At 38.4% G+C, this 26,969-nt stretch overlaps 2 protein-coding genes across 18 annotated transcripts in view; one reads left to right on the top strand and one right to left on the bottom strand.

Moving 5' to 3' along the window:
- Window positions 1-164: 164 nt before the first annotated feature.
- On the top strand, window positions 165-26,736 carry CCDC28A (coiled-coil domain containing 28A). 5 transcript variants are annotated; one of them, XM_062622792.1, is made up of 6 exons: window positions 165-247; window positions 1,106-1,300; window positions 3,962-4,125; window positions 5,465-5,619; window positions 6,305-6,327; window positions 7,331-8,066. In XM_062622792.1, the coding sequence occupies exons 2-6, from the start codon at window positions 1,143-1,145 to the stop codon at window positions 7,383-7,385; spliced, it is 555 nt and encodes a 184-aa protein (XP_062478776.1). In that variant the 5' UTR covers window positions 165-247; window positions 1,106-1,142; the 3' UTR covers window positions 7,386-8,066. The 5 variants fall into 5 exon arrangements, with proteins under 5 accessions (XP_062478776.1, XP_062478777.1, XP_062478778.1 ...); XM_062622793.1 differs by lacking the exon at window positions 165-247 and adding an exon at window positions 420-884 and having other exon boundaries at window positions 7,971-8,066; XM_062622791.1 differs by lacking the exon at window positions 165-247 and adding an exon at window positions 425-867.
- The window catches only part of REPS1 (RALBP1 associated Eps domain containing 1), a 62,992-nt gene continuing 53,306 nt past the window's right edge, over window positions 17,284-26,969 (bottom strand). For 8 of the 13 annotated variants that reach the window (XM_062622779.1, XM_062622778.1, XM_062622782.1 and 5 more), the window contains 8 exons: window positions 26,723-26,795; window positions 24,389-24,507; window positions 23,582-23,646; window positions 22,573-22,758; window positions 21,094-21,189; window positions 20,404-20,552; window positions 19,668-19,773; window positions 17,284-18,617 (listed from right to left, as the gene is read on the bottom strand). In XM_062622779.1, coding sequence (XP_062478763.1) covers window positions 18,549-18,617; window positions 19,668-19,773; window positions 20,404-20,552; window positions 21,094-21,189; window positions 22,573-22,758; window positions 23,582-23,646; window positions 24,389-24,507; window positions 26,723-26,795 — 863 coding nt within the window. In that variant the 3' untranslated portion in view covers window positions 17,284-18,548. The remainder of the gene's footprint in view (window positions 18,618-19,667; window positions 19,774-20,403; window positions 20,553-21,093; window positions 21,190-22,572; window positions 22,759-23,581; window positions 23,647-24,388; window positions 24,508-26,722; window positions 26,796-26,969) is intronic. The other 5 variants (XM_062622783.1, XM_062622787.1, XM_062622784.1 and 2 more) reach the window with 4 other exon arrangements.

The following is a 26,969-nucleotide window of genomic DNA, read 5'->3' as shown; positions in this document are numbered from 1 at the left end:
GTCAGCGCGGCCCCGCCCCTTTCGGCCGTTAACGGCTGCTCACGCCGGGAGGGGCAGGAAAAGGAGCTCCTCTTACGCATGCGCAGAGCGTGCTGCGGGGCATCCTGGGAAGGGTAGTCGCTCTGCCCGCACGGCGAGCCCGGCCGCCGCCGCCAGGGGGCGGGACTCCCACAATGCCTCTCGCAGGGCGGCAGCCGGGGCCGCTCCGCCCCTGACTGAGGTCATGTGACTGGAGCCCGCCGCTTCCGTGTGTGGGGGGGTGAGAGCCGGCGAGACTTGGGGGAAGGGGGGGACGTCCACGCGCGGGCGGGGGGCGGGGCTGGGCAGGGCAGTGCAGGGGGCGGGGTGTGCGCCTCGCCGGGCGTTTAACGTGTGGCGGGGGGCGGTGGTTGTAAATCCCGGGGCGTTGGGGTGACCGGTGGCGTCCCGACCCTCCGTGCCGGGAAAATGGCGGTGAGCGCTGAGGGCGGCCTGCGCCACAGGCGGCGGGCGGCCCTTGGTGTGATGTACAGCGCCGTGCCCCCTTCACGGCACCCGCTGCCGCCTCCTGCAGTGGGGGATCTCGGAGGAGGCGCGTCCCCAGGTGGGGAGATCATGAGTTAGAACCCATAATGGCAGGTATGATAGCGCGTGTGTTACCGGGCAGTACCTGTCCCGCCCACATGCGTGTGTAATAGCGGCGGTAACCGGGCACCAGCTGAGTGGTGAGAAAGCTGTTGGCTCTCCCTTTAGCGGAGGTTGGTTGGTGAGGTGAATCACAGCATCCTTATGCCACCGTCGTTTCCCGTGTTGGCTATCGTGGACTTGACTAGTCACGGTGCTTTCTAGCAGTAATCCATGGGATGGAAAGCTTGAGATCTTTTTGAGGTACCTGTCGGCTGAAGGTAGTGTAACGATTTGAATTCTTGCCTGTTTTGCAAATCAGGCAGGCCTGGGCAGCTTCTGAAAACTGGTTTCTCTTGTTTAAATACATGAGTGACTGCTCATCTTTGAAGAAACTATAAAGCTGTATTTCCATGCACTGTGACCTGTTTTTTCCCTTGCTTTTATTGTAAGTGCCAGTTTTAATTGATGTTTCCTTTTTTTTTTTCCTTTCCGTTTGAAGGACAAGAGATTAGTTTAGATGCAGTAAACTGGAAACAATGGAAGAAAGGAAGATCAAGAGGAGGAGCCCCAAATCATCTACCAGTCACCCTCCTCAGGTTGCAAACTCCAAGAAAAACTCAGTGCCAGTCAGTAAAAGCACAGCCTTTTCAAATCCTGCACCACAGCCGGCGGTACAAAAAACAAAGTTAAAACGGTAAGCTTGGGAGCATCTTGCAAGCTCAGTGGAAGTTGGAAGCCAGAAACCTGTCCCTATTCAGACAGATGAAAGGGTGTTTAGTCTGGCTGGGGCAGAATGTAAAGGGTAAGCTTCAGACTTGTGAAACTCTTTGATGACGTGTCTTTTTTAGCAAAGCAGTTTGTGTTTAATGCAACAGAATGGTTATTTTACAGAAAAGGAAGGTGCTCAACACTCCTCTTGTAAGCTTTTATTACACAGTGCTGCAGACTCATACTGATGCAGTTTAACTGAAGAGATGATGGCCTGATGGGACTGGTGAAAGACAAGAGCTGGGTGATCAAATATGGCAAATGTGGGCATTGTGTGGGAGATGGCAGAGCTCCATATGTGCAGCTGTGAAGAACAAATACCACATGACTGCAAGGGTGGGACTGATGAGTAGGGCAGGAAATGAAGGATGTGAATTGAACAGGATGTGCTAGAAGTGGAGTTTCCTGGTGTTTGTTTGCTTGGGGACCTATCAGCAGGGGCAGCAGTAGTTCCCAGGCCACACTTGTGTGCAGAGAGAGACTTTCAGTTCTTAAAAAAGAACCTTCTTGGAATAGTTTGTGCTTGAGTTTGAGAATGTTGATTTTCCTTAATGTTAGAAAACACACTTCTTGTCCATGGCAGATAATAGATAAATGAGTGAAGAGGAATTTTAAAGTGAAATGTTCGCTAGAGAGAGGCAGCTGAGTTTACTGTCCTCTATTAGCTGAAGATTAAATATTGCACTATCATCATGAGTACAGATAGTCTGTGTGAAGGATCTGATATTGGCCTGATGAATAATGAATTTCTGCAATGTAAAGTCTGCTGTTTTTCAGGGAAAACTTATTGTGCTATAAATTGGTGGTTACTGCAGCTGACTGTACAGTTAAGTCTCAATGCTATTATAGAATGTACTAGAAAGTAATTTCATGCAGTCCACAATACTGGCTAGAGAAGAAAAGGTCCTTTTCACTTTAAGTTTTGGGAAGGGAAATTCTGCCCAATTATTAAGTCAAGTTTACCAAGCTGTGCTAGTACAGACAATTCCTTGAACTTTCCAAGCAGGAATGGACAGAACAAGGTGAAGATGAACTGCTGTTACGATAGCAGAGTGGGAGTATTTAATTAGTTTTCACCTGATCTGCAAGACTTTAATAGAACTGATGGACAGGGGTAGAGCAGTTGATGTCATCAACCTGGACTTCTGCAAAGCGTTGGACACTGTCCCACACGACATCTTTGTCTCTGAATTGGAGAGACATCAATTTGATAGGTGGACCACTCGGTGGATAAAGAACTGGCAGGATGGCTGGGGAGGGACTCTTCATTAGAGACTGTAGTGGTAGGACAAGGGGTAACGGGTTAAAACTTAAGCAGGGGAAGTTTAGATTGGATATAAGGAGGAAATTTTTTCCTGTTAGGGTGGTGAGGCAATGGAATGGGTTGCCCAAGTAAGTTGTGAATGCTCCGTCCCTGGTGGTGTTCAAGGCCAGGTTGGATGAAGCCTTGGGTGAGATGGTTTAGTGTGAGGTGATCCTGCCCATGGCATACAAATCTTACTTGATGTCTGAAATTGAAGTAGAAATAGCCAAAGTTAAACCTAAATTGAGACACATTGCTCTGAGCTGAACCAGGTACGATAATTGTTGGACTATTAGTTGTTCCAGCATATAGACTACAAAGTCTATATCATGTTTATAGATCACAGAAACTGTTAGGCTGGAAAAAGAATTATTACTTCCCATAGGAAAGAATTTATGACTTGCAGAGCTTGGAAGAGTTCAAGGGAAGGGTGGGGCTTAGTATGCTGTAAACCCTAGTATCTTCACTAATTAAATAAAGCTTCTTTATTAAGTCTGGGATTTTATTTAATATCCCATAGTATTCTAAATTTTAACTTTTAGTCTCAAAATTTCTGAGTCCAGTTCTGAAAAGACTTACTGTAAGGCTGCAGAAGCAGCCATGCCCATATGAGAAAGGCTGCTTGCATGCATGGATGGGCAGATCAGGGGTGAAAACAGCCCCTTACCTGAATTATATTAGGTTAGGATGCCATATGTCTGTCTGTCCAGCTGTAACTCTGTGTTTAGCTTCCATATCAATTACATGTTAATATGGATGGGAACTAGGAAAATTTATCTGGAGACGAGGTCACCTTCTGGTATAGATTATAGCAAGTTGTTTTCCACGCTGGGTGCAGTCTATAGGTGCTTGTGAGAACAGGGGCATATGCTTGCTGAGGGTTTTTCCCTCTGACTTGAAGAGAGTTTGCAGATGCCTTTTTTGGGTTGATTTTTATGTAGATAATACCCCATGCACCATGTGTCACTACTGGTCCTCTTTAGCGTATTAAGGTGGCCATAACATACATGTTCTCCACTGATGTTTCACACTATTTATTAGTAAGAAAGCAGGTTGTTGGAATTTTTCATTCTGCAGTACCAAACTGTCAAGATAGCAATGTTGTTCTTTAGTCTTCAGGCAAACAGGTGATCTGTATTTTTAATTTAAATGGAGTAATTGAAACATGTAGTACTTATTTTCCATTTCATTATCAAAACCCAGATGTACACTTATCTTGCATTCAGATTCTCAGGGAAAGTGAAAGCAGGAAGTAATCTTTTTGGCTTGTTTATATTTTTCCAGAGTAATAAAAGAGAAAGCCAAACCTCCGGGAGGCGAATCAAAAGGGGCACAGGCAGCACCGATCCAGCATTCTTTTCTCACAGATGTATCTGATGTCCAGGAAATGGAAAGGGGACTTCTGAGTCTCCTGAATGATTTCCACTCTGGCAAACTTCAAGCATTTGGTAAGTGTCTGAGCTGTCTGTGTGCAATGTTTGTATGTTTTTATACCTATATGATGGTAACATTTGCAAGCAAGTGTGCTACTGTACAGACAGGCTGCCACTTTAACATAGTGGACTCCACCATATGAAATGAAATTTAACAGCCTTCTAGTATCTGAAGGGGGCCTACAAGGGTGCTGGGGAGGGATTCTTCATCAGGGACTGTAGCAATAGGACAAGGGATAATGGGTGTAAACTGAAACAGGGGAAGTTCAGGTATAAGATATAAGGAAGACATAAGGATATATTATAAGATACAAGGAAGAAGTTCTTTACTGTGAGGTTGGTGAGGCACTGGAACAGGTTGCCCAGAGAAGTGCTAAATGCCCCATCCTTGTTCAGGTTGGACAGAGCCTTGGGTTACATGGTCTGGTCTGGTGGGAGGTGTTCCTGCCAATGGCATGGGGGGGTTGGAACTAGATGATCTTAAGGTCCTTTCCAACCCAAACAGTTCTGTGATTCTATGATTCTATAATTAATAGATCTTACTGCATTTTTAAGTTATAGTCCTATTGTAGGGTTGTCTTTGGTGTGAGATTATTCAAATGCCATTTCATTGTTCCTTCCAGGATGGCTTTCCAAAGGCAATACCTTGGCTTATGGATTTAAGATAGCAAGTTTAAAACCATTTATTTTTGAAAGTGTAAGAATAATAAAAAGTAACTGTATTTAGCACCTGATAACACTTACATAACATATTAACGCTTTACACTATTGGTAACAACTTTTATGGAATCCAATGCAAGTTGCATTTTACCCAGCTTGCTCTTCTGACTTAGCTTCTTACTACTTCACAGTTGATGGAGGGTTCAGAAAAACCATGATGCTCTTCTGTCTCCTTCTTTTCTCTTTACTAAGTAGAAAGATGCGTATGCGCTTTTGCAAGTTTAGTGTTAGGTTGGCATGCCATGTTAGTTCCACAGTGATTTTTACAAGAGCACCTCAGAAGAGTTATATAAGGCATCAATGACAAGGAACAAACCCCAAGATTAAGCAAAATTAGAAGGGACATTTATTGTGATTATATTCAAAGTTAAAATCCAGGTCCTTCCTAATTTGGACAGAAATTCAGAAGTAGAGAAAAACCATATTTTTTAAAACCCAGTTAGTACATTCAGTAGTTATCTCAGAACCAGAGAGATGACAAACTTCAGCAGTGAAATGGGGAGAAATCACTGAGAAAGCAAATTAACTTGTAAATTTGATGTTAAATTCCTCTTCTGTGATGTAAGAAGCCACACTTTTGCACCTTCATTCTCTCTTGGGTTTCTTTATCAAAAGCTATTGCTCATCCTTTTAGGAAATGAATGTTCCATAGAGCAGATGGAGCATGTGCGGAGTATGCAGGAGAAACTTGCTCGCCTCAACCTGGAGCTCTATGGGGAGCTGGAAGAACTCCCTGAAGATAAAAGAAAACTAGCCAGTGACTCCAACCTGGATAGGCTGCTGTCAGATGTAAGTACTGGGTAGGCAGAAAGCATGGAACTTTGCCCACAGCACTCAGCTCAGGGAAACAACACTATTGGGTGGGCAGTGATGTACAGCTGAGGAGGTTATAGCTCTGTAATGAGCCAAGATGTGAGTCTTACCCTCATCTTAGTTTTGAGGAAACATGGTACCCTGTTCTGTTTTTATAGGCTGCTGCTTGTTTGAGTGAGTGGAGCAGTCTAGCTGTAAATTGTCTGAGGTTGCAGGCATGTTTAGAGGCAGCCCATGTATCTGGGAACTACAACTGTTTTCCCTGTGGCCCAGCCTCCTAATTATAATTTTATATATATATATATAAAGTGTATATTTATAAAATACATAAAATATTTATAAATAAAAACTATATATAGAATATATATAAAATAATGTGTGGAAGACCACACATAGCAAAAATTCTACACTTTAAGTTTCTCCTTTCTGTGTTTAAATTTCTTTAAATTTCCTGAGATCAGCAGATTGAAACCTAATTTGGGACTTAGCTCTGGTGTAGCATTCAGTGCAGGTTTGCATTGCTTTTAGTAATAAAATTACACATTTTAGCCCAAACTACTAGTGATTTTCTTCACTGGTTTAATGTAATTATTTCACCATATCAGCATTTATTTGACTAACTGAAATGCCGTTACTGATAATTTCTATATTTATATTGCAGCTAGAAGAACTGAATTCATCTATGTATCCTTTCCTTAGATGTCTATTTTGCATTATAATTACTGTGTACTATAACTGAATTACAGTGTATTTCCTCAGTAAATAGTGTCTTTATCAGGAAGCAAAACACTCAATAACATCCTTTAAGATGGTACTGTAATACCTCATGGATTTTGGGTGATTCTGCATAAATAGCTGGATCTTAACACTCTTAATTACAGGCTGTTTTTTCATATGGTGATTTACTTAGCTAGTGTGTACCACTTCAGACAATGCATTGATAGTCAGTGGCAGAGTCTGTCAGAAGCACAATCTTTCTATATGTGTCTAGCTGAGATATCCTGGAACGAACATACACAGCAATCTTCCCCCTATAGTACACAGAAGCATCCCGAGTCCTATTGCTTTTTATTTTTTTGTAGAAGTATGTGTAGCTATTTATCACTGATTTTACTGTGCATTGTGTACTGACCTAATTAATTATTTCTAGGGTCAGACTATGGTTGAGTCAAATACTTCAGCAGAGCTTTGGTAATTGGATAAGCCCACCCAGAAGAAGATAAAGCTGAATGTCCTTAGCTTGTCTTTTACACCATCTTTTTGATAAGAACAGAGCTGAGGCGTGTTGCATTCAGTTTATACTGTGGTCTACTTATTTCTGATGGCTTACATACTTCATATGCATTGAGGAAGGTGGGACTGAAGATACGGCTCTGGTATATACATTCTCTGTGGAAAGCTGTTTAAGGCTAGGCCTTATAAAGAACACAAGTAATATCACGTAATAGTGATAAAAATAATCTGCCATCCCCCTTGATCTGCCAACTAAATCTGGAGGTATGTAATGGTTACATCTCACTGAGAAAGATTAATATGGTGGCTGGTAACTAGCATAGGACACAAAGGAACTGAAGTTATTGGACTGACGCATACCTGTCACAGGAGTGAGCAGAGTTTTGTGTAACATTGCTATCTTGTTTATACCTTATCTAGATACGAAATTTTTATTCCTTAATGGCTGATTCAGCCAAAAACTACATTTAGCAGATGCTCAAGATATTCCAAATGGTGCCACAGGCTGAAAAAACAGCTTTGTCAGATGCTTTTCTTTTGTTGGGTTTTCACCCCTCCCTGGCAGTGGAATCTGGAACAGTTGTGGGTTTGTATGTACTTGGTTTTAATTTTACACACTGAAGAATCAAAGTGCAAATCCAGGTGTTTCTTTTTGCACATTCCTTTTTGAGCACTGCATTATGCCAGTACTCAGTATCTAGAGTTTTAAACAGATGATTGCAATACTCTGCTTTTTATTATTGCTTTATTTAATAGAAAAACTGGGCAAATGTGGAAGTACATTTTTTCTGCTCAGTGTTGTTCATATGGTTGAAAGTGATATATGTATATAAGTTCATTACCATTTCCCCATTTTTTTATCAAGGTAACAATGATGTTGCCTGTCTGATCAGTATGTAGACAGTCTGCACACTAGTGTTCTGTTGATCAGTGATGGCACAGATTTATTTATTGTTAATTAAGTAATACATTTTAAATAGACAATGTTTCATTTAGAGAAGCTGCTATTTGTTTGGCTGTGTTAAGAAGGTCTGAGTTATTTTATGGTCTTAATGGTTGCAGAGTTTATTTTCCATTACTGTGAATAATTATTGAATGTCACTAGATTACAACTAGCATCTGTGCTAGCTTGAGGAAGGATTGTAAAATTCCAAAATTGGGTAAACAGTAAATAAATCCAGTATAAGCAATTTTGTAGTCACGCCTGTCTTATAAGCAGCCTGGTATTGGTATTTTCATTGTGTTCACAAAGAAAAAAAATCCTGTAGTAGGGTAAAATCAAGCAGGTTTTAGATTCAACATTTGTATCCTGGTACATCAAACTATGCCTTTGGTTCCAGACTTATTTTGTATGAAGACCTGCTGCCTACTGTTAGTTTTTGGTAGGTTGAGTTCTACAACTGTTAACACAAAGGCACAACGAGCAAAAGCATGAGAGTGTGGGTTAAAAAGTAGCCTGGTTAAATTTGGATCATGACCTGTAAATTTAGTTCAGTCAGAATTAAATCAATAGAAAGTATTTGCTAGACTTTAGTTAGAGCCTTATAAATAATCTGCAACATATTGAGACTTCACAACTCCATCACATTCTTCATATTTTGTTAATGCCTATTCTGTATCCCTACTGATCCCAGTTTGTCAGGGTTATGTTGTGGTTCCAGGTGCTTCACCTTTAACACAGTATATACATGGATTTTGAAGCATCAGCTTATGATGCTTTGCATTTTTCATCTGCTTCAACTCTTGAAACATTGTATTTTTAATTTTGGTTCTATTCACTACAGAAAAATGCAACCTCACTCTCCTCCCCAAAGCAGACAGAAAACTGGTATTTCTTCAAACACAGGTTTATGATTTCTGCAGTTCTGCTCTAGCCTTTCCCACAAAAAATGAAGGGGATGACACACTTCCCATAAAAGGCAGTAAAACCCAACGCATGCCCTAGGACAGGAGCAGACATGGGAATGCTTTTTCCACATGAAGTCTCAAGTTTCTGATAAGAAATCAGATGTCCTGTTTTTAAGTGGATCATTTCCTCAAGTATTCGCTTCCTTGACCACTACAGCTATTGCAGGTGTCACGGGTGCTGGAGGAGAGTTTGTTTCTAGAAAGGAGCTCATCTATCACAGGGCCTCTGAGCACAGAGGATGTGTATCAAATTCAGCCACCAGGCAGGGCTTACTGCACGTTCTTTACAAATGTACTCACATTTCATCACTCCTCATGCAATCAAATCCAGCACTTCATGTCATAGGTCACATACAGGAACTGTTTCTGTCCATATGCAAATGCTGAGTTCAGAGACTGTTTGGGATTACTAACACAGAACAGGTTTTAGCCAGCAATAGTGGAAATTCATTCCTTTTTAATTACAAGTAATTAAATTCACTGTCAGTGAGCTATGCTTGTGCGTCTTGCTGTCGTCATCACAAGACATGGGCTTCATCACAGCCCTCTTCACTTACTGTAAGAAACATCTAGAATATGAATGAGTACACATCAAATCCGCAGTTGATTGCCCAAAGCACCAACTAGCATAAAGCATTTGATAGTGGGAACATGACATGTATGCCAAGTCCCTGCTTTCCCAGACATGGCTGAGGGCCTGCCTGCTGATGGGAGGTCATGAATGACACGGAGCAAGAGCTTTAGGTTGGAACAGACTTTAGGTGAGGGGTTAATTGAACTTGGTCAGCCAAAACTGGTGCAAGTGACTTTCCCTGGCACTGATACCAACCCATTCCTCCTCTTCTCCCTAGACCAGAACCCATATTAGCCATGTGTCTTGTGATAAGTAGCTGCTGAACACAGAAGCTACTTGCAGAGACTGCCTGCTGTTGCTTAGTCTTTTTTTTCTGTTCAGAAGGTCAGTCTATAAAAGACTGATCAAATGTAAAGATCAACCCTCCAGTCAGAGAAGCACCAGAGCTTATGCCGCCAAGCTGGGAGACAAGAAAAGCGCAAAGGATTCTTAACTGTCCGTTCTCACCATTTCTGTGTACAAAAGGCCAAGAGTACAACTGAGCCTGAATTCCTATGCAAACAAATGGGGATTTTTCCCTTTAGAACTACCAACATGGTCAAACATTCAAAAAGACGTGTCTGCTCCCAGTGAATGGCATACTTCCAGGCATAGCCTTTGATTGATTGTCTGGTTCTCAGACTAAGTGCATGATGTCTGGATTCCAAAGAACAATAAAAATGAAAGCTGCAGTTTATGACCTTCAGCAAAGAAAATCAGTTTTAAATTAATACTTCTCCTAATGATCCTTCCCAGCTAGGTTCTGACAAACAGTGACATTTTACATAACACTTACTAAGGAATGAAGGTCAACCCCTTTTAATTCAACAAATACTAATTTCTTGTAATAACAGTGTACTTTATGATTGCTATAAGCAGGTCTGAGTCTGGAATAAGTGCAGATCCCTATAATGCTAGTTGTCTCTCTTTAGAGTCAGTTTAGTTTTGATAATTTTTAGCTTGAATTTGAATTTTGACCCAAACCAAAGTTTATAAAACAGATGTTGCACTGTCCATTTTTTACTATTTTCAAAGTCCCAAAATAAAGAGTCTGTTAACAGGGAACCTTTATTGAAAAGAATAGTGTCATTAGCTTAGCTCTTTCTTACAACTTACCTGATTTCCTTTCAGTTTTGACTAGGAACCTGCAAGTTATTAAAACCTCATCAACCACTCTGAATACATGCAAACAGATGAAGTGGATGAGCACAGCTCAGGTTTGTGAACTCAACATAAACACCACGTAGGAGTCACTACCTATGTACAGTACTGGGATAAAGACTGCATGATTAATCCAACCAAGCATTATGCTGACTCATCTGTGGATAAAGCATTCACCTTATTGTTGGATAATAAAGAAAACCAATTAGTATTTGTTTTTTCCACCACTACACAGTTACATATACAGACCTCAGACATTATCACTGTGTGGCGTGTGATGGTCCATGCCTTCAGGTATTCTGCTCTCCTGTCAGTGTAACATGCACCCAGAGGCTAGAGCTGGTTAACCCACCTACCTGTCAGTTCCTTGGGTGCAGCTTCAGTGTCTGTTTTATGTCAAATCAATGTTTCATGGCTCACTGTACATTCTTAAATTACGCACACACCTCTGTCAGAAAGACACAGCTCAGATGGGAGCAGTGCCACACGCACAGATGGCCTTGGACTCTTGTAAGAGAAGAGGGCATGAAGTTACATGAGCCAAATTTGCTTCTCACAGTCTGTCCTGTAGGATGAATTCAGACACCTACGGTTGAATGCCATAGGTTGGGGATGCAAAGCCTTCAGAAGCATTTTCTCAGGAGTCTGTTACTGCAGTAGAGTTTGACTGCATCCTTAATACTTGCTTGAAAAGCTTTTACCAGAATCATTATAGCCAGAATCATTGTAACACCCATTTAAGACTTCTGCCAGTCAAAAAAGCTGACACAAACTACAGTACCTAGACCAATGAACAATTTTAAAAGCCTAATGCAAACAATGTATTTCTTACTCAAATGCAAAACGGTTTCTATTTAATTCTTAAACGTATCACATAATAAGGTACCTCTGAATCACAGGACTAACCACAGGGTAATAATGTGTAAATCATGAGGTACAGCCTGGAAGCAGTGAAAATATTCCATACATTTTTAAGCTACAACTTACTACATAAATGCTAGGAGATGAAAACAACCAGGAAAATATAGAAATGCACATGCCAGTATTTCTGTAGCAAGTGCTGCTTTTTGCTACACAGGTGTCTAGAGACCACTTTTATATTGGAATTTGTAAGCAGTATTCAGAGCTGAATGCCTCAAGGAATACATAATTTTGGTCTGTGTACTTTTAACAACAAATAATGCTCTGTTCTTATCCTCTGGACAAAGGAAAAAGCATCTATAGGTGTACGGGGGGGGGGGGGAAGGGGGAAATCATTTTGTTGTTTAAACCATCATCATAATGAAGTGAAGCTTGAGGTGGGGTACTGCACTTGAGCTCTTAGCCCCTAACACTACGGAAATATAACACTACTAAGTTAACAGCACCAGGAGTTCAGTCTCAGAGTGAAAGGTCCCTGCTCCGTGCAGGAAAACTGAAAACACAGCTTCCTTTCAACACCACTGACGCCACATTTTCAGTACAACTTCTGCTCTATCCTAGAACAAAATCTAAAAATGTTTTAATAAGGTTTTACTGATGGCCAGGGCTGCTGATACAGTTTTAAACTCAAGTTTTAAGTTGTTGATTTGACAGGTTGCCCTGTATTTACTTAGCAAAGAACACAAGAGCTTCCCAGGACCTTTGCATTAAATGGGTAACTGTATCTGAGTAACTGCAGAACAGCTTAAATTATAAGGCCACCGCCCTTCTGTTTTACAATTAAAAAAAGTTTTTTTTTATTCTCAAGCCATTTTAACCTTATCCTTACCGTTGGTTTTAAAGTGTGAGGCCATGAAAATCAAATAATACATCATATCGCCATCTTGATCAAAATTTTAAACCCAAAACTGTAGCTTGAGAATGATCAATATCATCTATTTTCAATTCAATTTTTGGCAGTTCTCAGTTTGTATTAATTCACATCAGGACAGTCTTGAGTTTTGACAGTTGAAATGCAACCCCACTTAAACCAATACATAGGGTTTTCTTTCCACAGGTGGAAAAAGTGTCTTCCTTCTATTGCACATTCACAGCTATTTACAAAAAAGGAAGCTTTAAAGTGTCAAAGGATTCCATTGAAAAGGCTCTTGGAAGAAAGGATAAAAAAGCAGTCACAAAACAACATTTGAAATTTTTGTCCTGTAAAGTTTAAAATATTACCAGTCTTAGTGTTTTTCTTGGTGAGGCCACCTGTGGAAAGAATTTGGGAGAAACCATAAAATCCATCAGAATGACCAGACTCTCAATTTTGATAAAATGGCATTTGAATTAATGCTGCTTTTCCACAGGAATCTTCTTGCTTCAACTCCTTTATCTCCAAAGTGCAGGCAGGTACTTTTAAGTACCCTTCTACAGCAAAAGGACTTACTATTCTTCTATGACCTCTCGGTTCCTTCTGATCAGAAAGTAGGTGACTCAGCTCCTCCATGACAGCAGTGAAAGACAATGGGATTGAAGCTCTAGAAGGGATTGTTGTAAATCGCAGCACTCTACTTCCAAAGGCAGGGATACCTAACAGAAAAAGTTGGAGGCACATCACATCTGCGTTTTCTGATAGAATACACTGAATTACAACTTCCTATAAATTCCCTCCATAATATTTTTCTTGAAATACATACTGTATTTTCATACTACAACTGAACTCAAGCTTTGTATGTGTTAAAGAAGACCTGCAAAATAAGGCATAACAGCACTTTGTACAGTGTGCTGAATTCCAATGCAGTTGAATGAAACACACTCCTAAGACACTGCAGGTGTTCCCAAAGCAATTCCTTTGACTTCTGATGAGAAATCACATATTGCTGAAGCACTCACTATACATACCTCTTTGCCAAGTCTGACACAGCCAATCATATGTGCTAGACCCTTAGAAGCCCTTAAGTGTTCACACAGACAAGTGTTTTCAGTTCACGGCAACTGTTGTAATGCTTATTCCACACCCTGCTCCCCCAGCTGAATGTCAGGGGGACATTGCCTCCTCTCTCAATAGGCAGCTGTTCTTTCAAATACTAGTCTGCCTTATTTGCCTTTTGGATGGATACTAAAGACAACAGGCTCCTTGCAGAACACACTGATTCACAAGTGAACTGATTCAAAGTTAACCTGTTCCACTCCATGGACTTCTGTCAGTTTAAATGCAATCTTATTTGAGCCGAACAGAGAAATACAGTTGGACCTCTGAAGTTAGAGAACAGAAAGCAAAAGCCACCATTCATGCTATTATGGGGTATACCGAAGAGTTTACATGTGTTGTAGAGTAGGATGTATCCTATAAGCAGGAGGCAGGGAAACAAACATGTAAGGTTCAACAGCAATACTACTACATTTTTTTTTTCCATCAATATGCCATTGAACATCAGTTTAAAATTGCTTTCATTATTTCTGACATTCATTTCTTAGATTGCTCATAATCAAGACCAGTCAAAATGACAGAGGAATTTCAACTCCTTCCAGATTAGATGCATTCCTCATGTCTGTAAGAATGGAAGTGACAAGAACATACTCTAACAGAAATGGAGGAAAATTTACCTAGCTTTCTACGCTACAGTATATGCAGTCAACATGTGACAGGTAGCACTCTCTTAAGCTGTGAGATCACAAATTTAGCACTTTGTAGTGTTACGATTCTGAATCCAAGTATTATAATGAAACAAGGGCTGTTTCTGACAATAACTTAAATGCAAGACACTGAATACCTATGTATCAGTAAGCTGGAAAAAAGTACTGTAAAAATCATTTTGGAATACAGTAACATGTACAACCAGGTACAATTAGTGTACAATCTGGCTTTAAACCAGGAGTTGCACCTCTAAAACCTGTCAATTAAAAACCCCAAACAAACAAAACAAAAACAAACAAACAACAAACTGAAAGGGAATTACACAGTACTAAACCCTCCCCCCATACACAGAATTGATTTTTGAAAAGCAATTAATTCAGACTCCTGTGGGGGGAAGTAAAAATAAAACTGTACTTTGATGAGTACTGTTTATCAGGACTAGGCTGTATAATCTCATTTGGTTATTAGTATATATAGGCATTTATAACATTGTTTCTATACAGCCAACAATGGTTGGTTTCAAAGACTATTAAGAGAACACAACATTTAAAATAGGTGGGTTTTTTTTGCTATTAGAGAACCAAGTCCTTAGTTATCATGTGCTTTATTCTAGAGAGCTGTATTATAAATGACTAGTACAGAAATGTGCATGGCAAAACAGGCTAGAATTTTGCTTATGAAATTAAGTTGTCCAGAAAATGGAACTCTGGGGAGTATAAATGCTCAACTGCACATGAACTGCTTTATAAAGTATTTAAGCAACTTAAGCATGCAAATATGTTTGAAATACTCTGTGCAAGACTGAAAAATAACTTGTGTAAGAATTGCATTGTTATTACTCACTTGGGAGAAAGATGTTTTTGTTGTAAAATGTCACCATTCCATGAAAATACATTCTACTAGCAACTAAGGCTAGAATGAGTCAGGAAACAGTGGGGTTTTTTTTTGTTTTTTTTTTCCTTTTAGGAAAAAGTGATTCAGATTAGGTCATCTGTACAGTTGTATTTAGAGACAAACTCCATGCACAGCTGAAGCCTTGAGAGTTAACTCACTTTTGCCCTAAATGCAGAGCAGAAACAAAGCACAGCCCATCCATAAGGGACAGAGACATCTCACACAAGAAACAATCCTGCAAATTTATTTTCCTTAGTTTTAAGTTTTTATAACCTCAACTTTGTTTATCCCACATAAGACATTTCCAGTAATAAGAGATCCTCTTGTTCATGTACTGTACAATTGCACGTAAAATGAGGGGCATGTGAAATGCAAAAAAAACCCTGAAAACGCTAGCTTACACTGGGCAGGCTTGAAATACTGCTCAAAAAATTAGCTTTTCAGCTTTTTACCTTTGTGTTTTGGAAATCTGCTCTGCTGTCCAAAGACAGGCAATGAATGGAGAAGAAAGCAACTCCAAACCAGGTAGAATGAAGAAAGAGGCACATTAGTAGGAGAAACAAAGGAAACACAAATCAAAGAGAAAACACTCTTCCCATCACAGAGTCCAAAGAAAAACATTTTTCAGGTGTTTCAGAAATGCATGTTGCTGTCCATCCATCCATCCATCCATCCTTCCTGGCTATGTACATTAATCACAGTCCATACTATTTAGTAGTCTACGTTTATAATTGCAATGTAGACAGCACATCCCTGGTATGGTATGTAACTCCTTGCTCCAAAGAGCTTACAGTCTAAGTTCATTAAAAAAGAATACATTAAGTAGCTGGATCAAGATCAAACACAGACTATAGGAAAATTATTTTATAAGGGATTAAAGTTTGTTTACATTACTAAGTGAGGTAACTTCTGAACATCGTTGGCAGTGATGTTCTTAAGACACAGCTTTTCAGTTAGAAGCTCTTCTGATCACGAAAAACTGGTTAAAAATGTACTGAATGATGCATTAAAAGTAATCCACAAAATTCTTAACAGAGTTGTTGGCAAGATACAAAAAATATTCATGTTATTCTATGAGAAAGCAGGATGTTACAGAAATTTGTATGTACATGTCACATTTGAATGTAAAAGGCTTTTTACATTTAAGTTTAAAATGTGAAGTTCTGATTTAAGAATCCTGCTGTTATAGGCTTAATACTTAAGTATTAATATGAAAATAGTACTATTTTAAAAATGTATTTTTGACTTCAAACTATGGACAAGATACAGTTGGTTGGAAATCAACAGTCCAACTTCATTAAGTGACCCACACTTTCCCACTTTTTTTAAACACTGTTCTTGCTACTTGGCAGTTTAATACAAATCATTAGTCCATCAACTTCAAGGTTTTTCAGTTTTGTGTCTTTTTTTGTGTTTTGGGTTTTTTTCATTTGTTTTTTTTTTTGTTTTCTGTAGGTTTTGGTTTTTTTTTTAATATATATATGTATATATACATATATATTTTCCAAGTCAAAGCTTTGCAGATTATCTACATAGTTGGAATGTAATTTATATGCAACCTTTACACATATTTAGCTATCATTTCTTAATCCCCTTACATGCAAAAAGAAAGTACCATCTTTCATGCAGCTTTGGCGTCTGTTTCTCTCATTCCAGGGAATCTTGCTTTGGACTATATACATAAGCTGTCTGCAAAATGTACATAACATTTGAAAAAAATGTCGGAATAGTTATAGCAATAAAAGTAAGCATAATTATTCAGTCAGTAAATTCTAACAATAAAGACACATACTTCTTTTTCACTGTAACAAACAGCATATCCAGCAGAAAAAATCTAACTTGAGCTATCTTTCTGGAAGGGAAGCAGATGTTAAGAAAATTTCACTTAAATACAGAAGTGAGACAGTGAGGATAAGGACTGCTAACAGGAGATAATTTTGCTTGAATTTTCAAAGGTATGCTCAAGGATATGAAAACAGAAATGAAAACTAAAGAACTACACATTACTTTGACCCAAGTCAATGGTGGCATTTAGTTTTTAGAAGTAACAACCGTATTAAATTTGCTCATAAGAGGATACAAAAGGAATATAGCCACAGATTACCAAGAGAATTCAATCATTTCTATCAACAGCTAAAAAATGAGGGAAGAAAAAAATCAAGGGATTATGGATCAACTCTTTCTTGTACAGGCCACAAAACTACAAAAAATTACCTTTAGACCAGAAATGACCCCCCCCCCCCCATATTTGAATGAATTTCAATTCCCAGATAAAGATGAATCAACAAAATTAAAATATTGTGCTGTTTTATTGGTGTAAAAATCACACAATTGCTAGTTCTGATTCTGCAGAGATACATCCATGCAGTTAAACATCTATGATCCCACAGCCAGAAGAAGCCATTAAATAGAATATTTGCTGTTAGTCAGCAATTAATGCAAATTTACATATGAGATCAAAAGGTGTGTATCGTACAATATACAACAAATCCTAATACAGTACATCAACCTGAATAGCAGGATACACTCAGGGAACTGTTAATAGTGAAGCCTGTCTATATGCCAGAGAAATAAGGCCTGGAAACAAGATGACAGAAGGTACCCCAGAATTCCTAAGAAGCAAACTGTTCATTTTCTGTTTTATTTTTTGCTGGGAATTAGAAGTTCATAGAGGTATTGACACGTTACTTGACAGTACAATTTGTTATAGTGAAGACTGGTGGATGTGATCTGTTATTAAAAGGTAATGTGTGAAACATGCAATTACAGGTGGTGCTTAGGTAATGTGTAATTAATATGTTGGGGATTTACACCCAACTCTTTTCACAAAAGGGAGGGCTGAAAAAGGTCTGTTTGACAGATTACCAATTGTACCATAAATCTTCATATGCATGCGGCTGAGTTAGGATCATGAATGGATAAAACATGAACACCTGGCAATCTGTGGTTACATACTTTATAGTGTATGCAACAAAACAAAATAAAATCCAGATGATGTGGCAAACAGCCTGCAATAATCCTCTCAACCTGAAAAAGCTGGTTTATTGCAAAGAGGCAGGCTTTCTAGAATTGTGAACAACTTTCCAATTGTGAAAGGCAGCTTGAGAAGTAACATTGGTCAATGACAGTTTCTCTCTTTTCCAGCACAATAAGATCAATGCCATAGTGAAAGAAGACATTATGTGCTTAAAGTTTAAAGTCAATTGGTTAGCAATCCTCTTCTGCAAAGATGTTTCAACAGGAAAAAAGAAACCACTAAAAAATTCCAGTTGGAAATTTTGGCGACAAACTTTGCAAACTCAAGCCCAACAGAGACCACGGATACCCACAGAAAATGATGTGAGAGGCAGTGTCACATTCAAGGAAAAAAGTTTTTTTTTTCTCTCTGTACTGAAATTAAAGTACTTAAATACAAAAGTGGACAAATTGGCAAAAGAGAACCACAACATTTAATGTAGAATAGAGTGCACTGAGCTAGATGCATGGATCTTTAAATAGGCTTTGAAACCAATACCCCTTTCAAAATTAGTAAATTCACAGTTAATGGCAGTAGGCTTAGAGGTGAGAGAAAGGTCGAAGTTGTTCCAGTTGGACTTCCAGGGAGATTCTCTCTTCAAGAACATCCTACAAAAGAAAGATTTTCTACTGACTGTCCACAGTGAATGAACACTCAAAAACTTCCTCATACAAACAAAACTGGTAAACATCAGCTTCACTTCTGAGAACTAACATTTTCTAGAATGTGAAGAACTCTTCCCATAATCTGAATAGAAGATTGGCTAGCTGGTACTTACTCATAAGTGAAAGTGTATACTTTGTTCAAAAGGAGAAGCCATTTAGTATTCTTTCATTTCTTTCAAACAACCCAAACCCACAAAGTTGTAACCAGCTGCAAAACTAAGTATAGCATTTTCAAATAAAGTTTAAAATATTAAGGGGCAAGCCCTTATCTCAGTTAAAGGACTGGAAACTTGCCATTTCCCCCCAATTTTTGCCTCCTTTGTATATTTTACATACTTTGCCTCTCATAAAAAGCAACAAGTTAAATTCAGGCTGGATAATTTTTAAAATGGCTTATCTTTCAGACTAGGCAGTATCACATTTATTCATGTTTACATTTAAGGTTTTTAACTGATTTCATAACTAATACTGGATATCTTAGGATAGCAAGAGAAAGATGTTAAAATGGTGCCTACAGATAAATCCTAAATTATAATAGCTGACCTAGATAAACAGATGACTGTTGTTATTAAGCTGCAAGTTTTGTATTTCAGATTATTGTATTTGTTTAAAAGTAACCAAGACTTAAGGTTTGCTTTTCCTTCAGAAACAAAGGAAGGAAAGCTGCTCTTCTCAATACTGCTTTTAGAGTATCTGATGACCACGACAGCTACCTTGAATTATTAATACTAAGTTAACATTTCTGCTTTTTTATTTTTAGTGTAGCTGAAGGCAAATCAGGACACTGAAAAATGTGTTTTGTAGTAGCAAAAGCATCCTTTGTAATTTTACAGGTATATTCCATGATCTCCAAAATCATCTAAATATTCTATAGTGATATCCTCTACTATGTATAGTATGTATATCGATTTGCAGAAATGTCCATTATTATGTATCACTAACATCTTGCCTTCTCAGGCTCTTCTCTTAAAGAGACAAAGATTATGGAATTACCTTTAGTTGCTGCTGTAGTTCACTATTCAATCTGGCCAAAACAGTGTTGGTTTCCTTGTTACGTCTGATTGATGCCTGAATTGCCTTCTTGTCTTTCCCCACTGATCTGAGAATATATAGAAGCATTGTAATAAGTAATTTCATAGCTTAGTTGAACATCTAATTTATCATAACCTCCTTTTTAAATGAGCAAACTCCTATTTTTTTTTTTTTTAATTTGTTACACTGTTATTTTCCCTTTTCTGCTTGGCTTGATTGTTTATCTGCATGGAAACCACACATATTTAATTTCAATGAAAGAACAAGCAGCAGATTTAAAAAACTTATCATAATTCATTTTCCAAAGCCACAACACACTGTACAACATTCATTTACCTCAAAGCGACTAACACAACAGTCCCACTTTCAAGCTAGGACACAAAGACTGCACATTTTGGACTGTTCATAGTAACCATTATTTGAAATTCAACACCACATCTTAATACTTCCGCCACTTATTTCCAACATACTTGCAGAAGTTTAAAAAGTTGACACTCCAAAATTCAAGACCACTAAAAAGTCTCCCAGTAATAGAGGCTTTGGGATGATCTTGTTTAAAAGCCAAAAACTTTTAAACTGGTAAATAATCTAACTCAAACACACTGAAGTTGTTTGCAGCTCCTGGAACAGAAAGTGTGTATGCTGTTTTAATGTAAAGTTTCCAGTAACAGATGTATTTATACACTTCTTGGGTTACCTAGGAATAGATGGCTGTGAAGCAAGAACAGCAGCTATGACACCTGTTTTCTGTGTATGTTCCTCAGCTTCAGGTCTTAGCTCATCCTCTGATTTTAATCTTCTGCGAATAGGCTTTGGTGGTGGAGCAAGTGGGGTAGTGCCTTTACCCTAGAGAGAAAAATCACAGCCTATTAATTCTCACAAGCTGCACTAGACTTGGATTATAACCTGGTAGCTTGTTTACATTATGTATTTTTAAAACCAGTTACTGAGCTAACTGAATTTACAACCCATCTGATATTCTCTGATGGACATCTAGCTGCATTCTCATATGGTCTGAAAAAACTGTGCAAGCAGTCAATTGTAAATACACACCATCTCAGAACAGGCCTTCCCCCCAGTAATTAGGTAACACAAAAAACAAAACAAACAAAAAAAAGCTGCTGTTAACCAATTTCTGCACTAAAAGTTTTGCTGTTTCAAAAATTTGAACACTTAAGATCTTCATTTTCTGCTATCTCAAGAATAAAGGTAATCATGAACATCTGATGCAAAAATTCATCACACACATGCCTATTTCAAGCACACACTGGATCTAAGAAAACTGGGTTCGAGTGGAAGCATACAGAGTTGCTGTCACAAATCAAAACAGACATAATTTCATATGCATCTGACAACTACACTCTCCTTCCAAGTGTACTTTGCGTACCGCACTAGTGGGGACATTAGCAGGTGCTTTGTCTTCAACTCTTCCATCTGCTTTGGCACCTCTAAGAGAACTTGCAGAATCAGAGGGCTTTTCAACCTAGGGGGATATACACTATATTTAGAAAACTACTTCTCAACAAATATTTCATTCAGCAACAGTCAGTATGCTGTGTTCTGATACATGAATATAGTTAACACCTAAAATTCAAGTCTTCTTTAGAAGGACAAGCTGGAATACAACAACAATACATGCTTTAGAGTAAAACCATCTAGAACTATCTTGGTCACAAACACTGGTTTGGCCTGGAAGCAGCTTACAGAACAGGCACAAGTAAAATGCTGTACTTCCTGTCAGACCTGTCTTTTGATACAGAAGATTCAATACAGAATATAAAATTGTCATGAAAAAGAGACACAATGGTTATTTGAAAGTACTCTGCTCTCAAGCATTTTACTCTAAATAAAGTCAAAACCCCAATGTTATGAGGCACTGTAGAGAACAAAAGAGGCTGTGGCCTGATGATAAAATGCTACAGCTGTTTCTGCTACTACATTACCACCATTATCCATCTCTTCCGACAAAGGTTAATCCCTCCAGTGGAGCACAATGCCACTGTTCCCTGTCCACCCCAGTGCAAAACAATCAGCAAGCTTAACTTCAGCAGTTTTCAGTGGCAGCTTAAGCTAATGCAGCTGATTTTGCAATGAGGTACATGGAGAGCCCTCAAACAGTTCTACATCATTGACCTTCCCGATTAAGGGAAGCAAAAACATGCTGCTGATAGTTGGGAGAACTTTGAAGCACCACAGGTACTTTTGCAACTGAGGATGCCAAAATGCGCCAGAGAATTTACAATCTGGGTGAAGGCTACAAATTATAACAGGAAAATAGGAAGTAACTTGTGTAACAGTAGTATGCTATTATGACATTAATAGGAATAACCCCAAGGCTTCCAAACTTTTAAGTCCTGTGTCTGTAGTAGGAAACAAGGTTTTGTAAACATCTCTGATGATCTACTATAGAAGGATGCTAGCCGTCTCTCCAAAGGCATTGAACAAAAACAAATTAATGGAATTGTAGCAGAACTTAATGATAACTGACTGTCATCTCATTTATTAAGACAGACTAGTTTATGACTTAGAAGTCATTTGAAAGGCTGACAAGAATGAGCAGACGAAAAGTTTTGCCTCTGCAAAATCTTAAATGCACCAATACAATGATGTTTGTGCACATATATGCTAATAACTACAAAATTTCTTGAATTACAATTAAGAACTGAAAGAAAAAAAACACATGTCTAGGTATTTGGCAGTTACTAAATAAATGTAGCAATGTGTAACATAATTGCTTTCTGGCAATAGGTTGGGACACCATTAAAAACACTAAACTACTGAGTTCAAACAGCAGAAGTAGGTTTTAAGAAATTCTCGTAACTGCTGGTGGTGTTAAGCAATTGACAAGATCTTCACTTCTGCTCACCTGCAAGACTTCTGAGTGTGTTTCAATTTCACCATCTTCCTCTTTGTTTGCACCTGAAACAGCAAATGCCTCAAACTGGCTGAAGTCTGCAAAATTTGGCTGTTCTGGTATTTGTTGAGGTGAGGTACTGGTATGAGCTATTAGGCCTTCAGCATCCACTGGGCGATGCACATGAGGACCTGCACCCTGCAACAAAAAGACAAAAGTATTTAGTGACATTGTCAGTAGGACAAAGCACATCTCATCCAAGACACAGAGAGACCACTCTGTGTTTATAAAAATAGGGAAAACTTTAAGAGAAAAGGAAGCGAAGCCCATTGACTGACTTCAGTTGATGGTAACTCAGATTCTAGGAAGTAGCTGCTGCTGCAAAGCAATTGAAAAACAATTTTATCTGTCCAATGTCAGATCTGCAGAGCAGTTGAAGGAATCAGCTGGTTGAGACAAAGGAAAAAAAAAAAAAACCACACCAAACCCAAACTTATGCAAGATTTGTCTTCTACCAAATCAGCCAACTGAACCAACTCCAGTTGCAACTGAACCAACCAGGACTGCAAAGATTACCAAGTCTCTGACAAAGGAAGAAGTGGGATATTTCCTTTAGGGAGCAGTCATATTATGAATAAACTATACCCTATGCCAGACCCACAGAAGACAAACACTTACTTTGCAACTTTAAAGACTGCTCTCAGTCTGTGTTAGCACCTACTAGCTAAACATGGACAGGTAAAGAAATGTGAAAGTGTGACTTTCTTTCCTACAACTCAGAGCTCCAGAGCCACTCATTCCTTTTCACTCTCTAATTTAATCCTTTTCCATGGTTCTACCAGAAGCAGTTCTTTATTCAGGAGAGGCTAACATTTGGCTAGTCTAGGTTTCGCCATCATTCACAAATTGGTGGTTTCAAAAATACCAAGCAATGCTACTCATGTTAGAGATAAGTTAAAATTCAGAGTTAGATAGAAATGATGCACTAAGAGTATGATTTTTTCAAAAGTGACATCATCACCTGTGAAGGCTGTGGTCTTGGAGGCACTGCAGGGGGATAGGCAACAACTCCAGCCTGTTGCTGTCCTGTAAAAGAGGCATCACATTTGGCCAAGATTTTACTCTTCATGCTACAGTGCTATCTAATTTTTTTGACTTGTCAACAGAAGAAATTCTGCATTTTGCCTACATATTAACCTGTCACATTTACCGTAACTGTAATGGCATCTCCTTTCAAATTTGCAACAGATAAAACAAGGAACCAGAACATGGATCTTGTCCTTTGTTCCACCTCAAAGTACAGAAATGGTCATACTTTGCTGATCTTAGTCCTTTCTTTTTCTGCTTTACCCTCGTTATACACCACCTTAACATTTTCTCATACTCTGATCCTGGATTTAAAAGTACTGACAAGTCAGAAGTACAATAAAAAAACCTTAAGCAGAATCAGAAGTAAAGATTAATAATTTCCTCTGAGGCAAAATACTTAATACCCCTCTCTAACACATTTGATACAAAAATATCTTCACTTGAGAATATTCTGGCAGATGCAACTCATTGCACGTAGGTGTACCACCAAAACGTTACTGCCTGATTTTGCTCCCCACGTTCACCCAAAGGACTACAATGCCAGCATTTAGAATTTACTTATAAATTATCTGTTTAAGCAAAGTGGGCCACACACTTTTATACAAACAGAAAGAGTAACAAGATTTTCAGCTTTTTCATTCAGAAGACACAATCTTTTTTCAGAGAAAAAAAAAAGAAGTATGCTTCAGGAATATATATGCTGAAAAAATAACATACAAGAGGAAGAGGGTGTATCTACCTGGGGTAACTGAAAAGGATCTGTTCATATCTAAAGACGATGATCGAGAATGAGAAGGATGAGGCCTTGGAGGGGGTGGTGGTGGTGCAGTGTTATCTGGAGATGTTCCTGAATGTGATCTGCAAAACAGAAGTTTCCGTAGTGATTTTAGGCAGCTACAACAGAACTAAAATTCAAGAGCTTTTCAAAGTACACAATTAAAAAATAAAAGTTTGACAAATGGAAAAGAGCCTTATTGCCATTGATTTTTGCAGATTACAAAATCAGTTTTAAATTTCTGACATCCTTTGATTTCACAATTGTTTTTGTATTTCCATTTTCTTAAATCTGTTATCCTAATTATTCTTATATTATCACAAGTAACTTATCTCTGGAAAATCAATAGCTTGACACACATCCTAAACAATAATAGCTCAGGAACACAGAATCCTAAATATGGTAATTGCATCCAGATGGTAGTCACTATATTTTGCAAAGTATGGAAGATGTACTCAACATCCTGATTAGATTTTAAACAGGTTAAGTTTAATGTCACTGAAGAATATGAAGTTTCTGTTGGACCTGCCTCAATGCATATTGAGCTGACTATCTCAAATAGCTATTTAATTCTCTGCCTGAAATTTTCCAAATCTATATACCAGGTAGCAGCATTGCTACTCGTTTCCTAGGTCGGATCACCATCTAGTGGATACCTGTTGTAAGTTCATGGAGCACACACACAAAAAGGATAGAAGGGTGAAATAGTGCCCGTCCTTTAAGTGGGATTTACTGTATACACCTTCCATTTAAAAACAGCTTGCAGAAGCTTCCTAACTACTCAAACACGAGTAAGACATTATTGAATCACTGACAGGAATACAACTACTCTATTATTCAACTCATAAATAACTGATAAGTTCTTTTCTACAACTGACTTCTGCAATGTTCTTCTGAAACTACCATAAAACGAAACTAGGAAAGGTAAGAGGTACCCAAGTTCCACACAGAACTTGAAATTCCTGAATGTATATGTCCAGAGAGAAATGTGAGTTATCACAGCAAAAAATTTACTCTCTTAATATACTCTCACGGACAATTCTTCTATATATAACACTGATGAAATGCATATATATCCAGCTGACTAAATGAAAATCTAATTACACTGAGTCCTAGGGTCATCCATCTACCTAGTCTAGTAAAGCGCAAGTAGGATTAAAGGAGGGAGAAAGTGGTTTAAGGACACTCCTGAAGTATTATTATCTGACATAGTCTTGTCAGTTTTTTGTTTCTGAAAATTCAAAAAAGTACTCTGGACTAATGGTAATAAAGCTGCAATCGGTTGATGAGATATCAGTGGTAGGAAGTAAAAGATGAAGTGGGAGAAAAATTTCCTGGGAGGACACTGCCAGAACTGCCTGATCTGGACAGAAGCTGCTTGTGCCATTAAGCAGCAACTCATCATAAAGCTCCACCCATCTACACAAGTTCAGCAAGAGAACCTAACACAAAAATCAGAGATGAAAAGAACATGTTGAAACCAACATGTTGGTAGTGCAAAAACATACATAGAAGCAGGACAGAATCAAATTTGCCATTAATTATAATGGAGGAAAGAAGTTTTTAAGCTGCTGTACTGACAGGCAACTGCAAATCTTTCTCTGCTATTGAAGTCTCCCTAATTATTTTTGTTTGGAATCTTACCTTTGAAACTGATTGTAAGACGGTTAATGGCATAGCTGGTTTTTAATCCTATTCAGGCAGATTAGTGGGAACAATTAGCACCAGCTAGTACAGCACATTCTCTTATGTCAAATGATGCAGTTGTTGGTTATGAGCTTACATAGCTTCCTCCAATCCCTTAGTTTACCTTGGGCCTGTGACTGCCCTTCATTTAATAAAAGTCCATTATTAAAAGAGATTCAGTTACTGCTGTGATATTTCTTATTTATTATTCTTGTATGCTGCAAAGTCACAAGGTCCTTCTCCATTAATGCCTCATACGATTTTAAAAATACAAAAAATTGGTTTCAAGTAACATCATGATCTCCTGTGCTTATATTCCCTTGTGTTTAGGGAGAGTCTTTATCAAGATTTTTGACTGAATGTGGAGTTTCATTTGATTGGCCAATCCCAAATAACTTTTTAGACCACTTTTTTTAACTGTTACTTTACAGATGAACAGGAAGAGCACACATTATTAATGCATTAGAAAACAGACTGCCTCCGGATTCCTGAATGTTAAAGTTAAGAATCTATTCAGCCCTCATTTTACAAGCTTGTTGTCAAACAACAGAAGCTCAGAACAGGCTTCTTTAACCAGCTTTATTTATTTTTTTCAGTTGCTACTCTACTGACCGTTGCCGCGTTACAGTGCTTCCAATTTGCTCTGGATCTGAAGTATACGAGTCTGAACTGCTATAACCATCTGCTGGTAAGAGAAAAGTAAAAAGTTTCATATTTGTTATGCATCATTAGTATACTCTAACAGATACAGGTAACAGATAACTTCAAATATGCAATTTCTATTTTTAAAAAAGGTTTATATATTTTTTTTCCCTGAAAGGTATCATTTGGGCAGGGTTCAAAATCCTAGAATCTGAAT

This window comes from Pezoporus occidentalis, unplaced genomic scaffold (assembly GCF_034315485.1).
Source record: "Pezoporus occidentalis ecotype Australia unplaced genomic scaffold, CSIRO_AGI_Poc_V1 ctg248, whole genome shotgun sequence".
Taxonomy (NCBI): Eukaryota; Metazoa; Chordata; class Aves; order Psittaciformes; family Psittacidae; genus Pezoporus; species Pezoporus occidentalis.
The sequence above is the reverse complement of the archived record's forward strand: the minus strand, read 5'-3'. Positions and strand labels throughout refer to the sequence as shown.